General features: G+C 35.1%; 1 protein-coding gene across 1 annotated transcript in view; it reads right to left on the bottom strand.

Annotated features, from left to right (window-relative positions):
* The window catches only part of cdh22 (cadherin 22), a 104,152-nt gene extending 101,016 nt beyond the window's left edge, over positions 1 to 3,136 (bottom strand). The window contains exon 1 of the mRNA XM_015052492.1: positions 2,024 to 3,136. Within this exon, the coding sequence (XP_014907978.1) occupies positions 2,024 to 2,254 (231 nt within the window). The 5' untranslated portion in view covers positions 2,255 to 3,136. The remainder of the gene's footprint in view (positions 1 to 2,023) is intronic.
* Positions 3,137 to 3,524: the final 388 nt, after the last annotated feature.

The raw sequence follows: 3,524 nt of genomic DNA, 5'->3' as shown, positions 1-3,524 counted from the left end.
CTTTAGATGTTAGATAAGCAAGAATTTGGAGAATCGAATTGACACCATAGGCAGTAAAAACATTTAGCGATAGCGATAACAGTTGCCTCAGTTTTGATCTAACAGTTTTCAAACTTTTACAAGAGACTGGTGGGAAAATATATTTGCAACAGCTTTCTAGTTGGTGAATTTATTTCCTTGTACCTAGATTGCATGCTCATCAGACTTAACTGCATCATCCAGAGTGCATAACCCTGAGAGTGTAAGTTTAGCTTTTCAGGTTCACAGCTGGAAGGTGTATGAATTATTCAGAATGAACAGTCCACATTTGTGATTTTATATCCACAAGAGTTGGCTTTCTCAAGTTTACTTAAATGTCGTTAGTACTGTTGAATTCAAATGCATTTTAGATTTAACAATCAGCATCTTTCTCAGACATTAACTCTGAAATGATGTTGATTTTAAAACCTAATATATTATGTTCCCCTACTGTGTATTAGCATCCAACAGTACATTGCTGGTGAACAGAAATATTCAAGTTCAACTAATTACAAGGAATATGCATGTGTGTGCTCTTACAAATGCTGAATCTGTGTTTGTTTTTACTTTGCCTTGATGTAAGCAGCAAAAGCAGGCAACTCAGTGTTGATAGCATGGCAGCACTGTCTTGGTCAATATACCGCATACTAGAGAGAGACATGCTTTGAAAATCCAAATTTTTACTTTTAAACAAGACATTTAACTCTGCTTATTTGTAAAACAGGAGTTCAGTTCTGTGCATAAAAATGTTTAGTTTTTTGTCAATGAGCTGGTTTGAAACTGTAATATCACAGACTTTTATATTAGAAGTTGTGCTTTTATCCTACAATTGTAACTGTTTCTTCTAAAAAGATTGATTTATTACCAGAGAGGTAAAAAGAATAAAGTTGAAACTAAAAAAAAAAACAAAAAACAAAAAAAATATATATATATATATATATATATATATATTCCATTATATTGTTGTCTGGATTGGGCATGGGTGGACAGCAACCTAAGATATTTATCATTTATTTTATGTTATTTAAGGTAGTCAACCATCAGACTGTTGAAAAGTGCTATTACATCAATTCAGCTTTAAAGTGTTTTATGAACCCCTGGTCATTCATGTAACTTCTCTAGAAATGTGGATTGTGAACACTGATTGGGATGTATGTGCTTGCTGTGAGATGTTTTGCATTAAGGTGGCATTTTAGGCAAGAATATGAATGAATGATGAATTAATGAATGAATGGTTATTATTAAGTGATAATTGACCAATATCACCGAATAGTTTCGATGATAGGTCAGCTGTTTTTTTTGCACAGCATTCACACAACAGTAGTCTTTTCCAGCATCCCATCATTTTGTGAAGCAAAAATGGCAACCTTTGATGACAAAGACACAGCTTTGTCATCCATCACTGCATCACTGGTTTGTTCATCATATTTATGGATGCACCAGACATGCACAAATATGGAATCTTTATATGTAAAAAGTAATGCAATTAATGTTGGATTTAATACCATCAAAAACTACAATTCCTGAAAGAGATTTAATCAATTTAATTATGAATTATACAGTCCCGTTCACCAGGGGACGTTATTGGGATTTGTCAAAAAGGTCAAGAATTAATCAGCTGCTCTTACTTGGGAAAAACAAACAAAAACAAACACACAAAAAAAAATCATCTGTATCCAGCCTGATTTATTCAAAAATATCTGTTTTTATAACTTATAAAAATGCTGAACTTCTTAAGAGGTGTAATTTGAATTGAATTAAATAACAATACATTGAATTTTGAATTGTATAAACAAATCTAAACTGAGTGCTCATTATATTTTGTGACTGAGAAAACCTCTTGGTAATAGTTTACTCACCCAGACAACATGAACATGCAGAAATATTCCTATTTTTAAATGAATGTTAACTAGGTCCTGAGGCACACTTATTCAGCATAACTAACCCTAAGCCTGGCGTACTAATTTCCCTGAGACATTTATGTCAAGTGAAATAAATGTCTTACCTTTCCAACATATAGTGGCTCTGTGCCCGTGTACTCCTCCACCACGAAAAACTGGTTCCACACCCATCCTCTCTTTACTCTTTCAAGCGATGAGGGTTCTTCTTGTTGTTCACTCCTTCCTGAGTTTGTGCCACTAGTCCTTGAGGCCTCAGACCACTTAAAACAACAGCAGCTCAAAAGGCCCAGTGCTGCCAGTAGTGTCCACGGTCCTGCTGTCCAAAGGGGAACCATGTTGTTGGGAAAAAAAAAAAAAAAAAAAAAGGAACTGGCCAGTGTCTACATGTAAAATCAAAGATGCAGACACAAAAAATATTTTTCACTCGTAGTTATATACAAAAACAAGTCCACCAGGGCAAAATCAAAGGGTCTCGTTGAAAGGACTTGAAAGTTAATCCATGGGATGACAAATCAATCTGAAGTTATCTGCAGAAGACAAGGCAGGTCGTGGAGCATATTGGGTTTGTACCGCCCGGTGAGAGCATGTTTGTATCGTCACATGGCCAGTCAATTTGATTCTTCAGAGTACCTCCACTGCCCTCTTACTGAGATTCTTGTATTTCTTTAAAGTGGGATCTGTAGCAGTGAAACAAATGGATTAAAGAATACCTTTAAAAGATTTGACGGTGACAGAAACAACTGATTTGACAAGACTAGCTCACTAATCAGTTGCAAAATTATGGGAGAACAAGGTTGTAGTGGCATTGAAAAGCATGTTGCTGAAGAATAACATTGATGCTTTCCATCCATTCTTCACTCTCCTGCCTCCAACAGCGCTTGTAGCCATTCCACATCCAGTCGGCACCGCGAGGGGATTCAATACCACACTGGTAGTTTAGAGTCCTGGAAAAATTCCCAGATTAAATTTATTCGGAAAAGGAATTATTTTTTAAAGTTCAGTCCCTTGAATAGTTCTAACTGTTTTTTACTGGCAGAAGCAGAAATCTTGAACTGTGAAAAGGCCAGCTGATTTTACTGTTGGTGATTACATCTGATCTTGGATGGCTTTGACCTTCAGAGCAATCCACTGGTTTGAAGAGCTCATCCTTTAAAGGTCCTGTGTAATTATTTTGTCCATTATGACAGCTCCATCAGTAATCCAAAGCCAGGAAAGGAATCTGTAAGACAGATAAGACAAAAAGCTGTTATCCTGGATCATTTGCTACAACCTAGACTGAATTTGAGCATGCTCATAAATCAATACATTTGACAAATTTGAAGGAAACTTGTTCAATATATTGTCAAAATTCAATTTTAAGAGCATACATACTGCATACATTTTATTTATTGACATCTGTATATTAAAAATAAAATACTACATCAATCTTCAATCATATTATGACCACTGACCAGTAAGTACCACTGCCTCCTTTTCCAATCAAATCAAGTCAAGTTTATTTGTAAAGGTAAAGATAAAGGTAATTTTATTTATATAGCACATTTTCAGCAACAAGGCAATACAAAGTGCTTTAGAGGATTTAAAAGGAAATACAAACAAAATTAC

Source organism: Poecilia latipinna, unplaced genomic scaffold (genome assembly GCF_001443285.1).
Source record: "Poecilia latipinna isolate Pla-1442-1.1 unplaced genomic scaffold, P_latipinna-1.0 Scaffold1114, whole genome shotgun sequence".
Taxonomy (NCBI): Eukaryota; Metazoa; Chordata; class Actinopteri; order Cyprinodontiformes; family Poeciliidae; genus Poecilia; species Poecilia latipinna.
The sequence above is the reverse complement of the archived record's forward strand: the minus strand, read 5'-3'. Positions and strand labels throughout refer to the sequence as shown.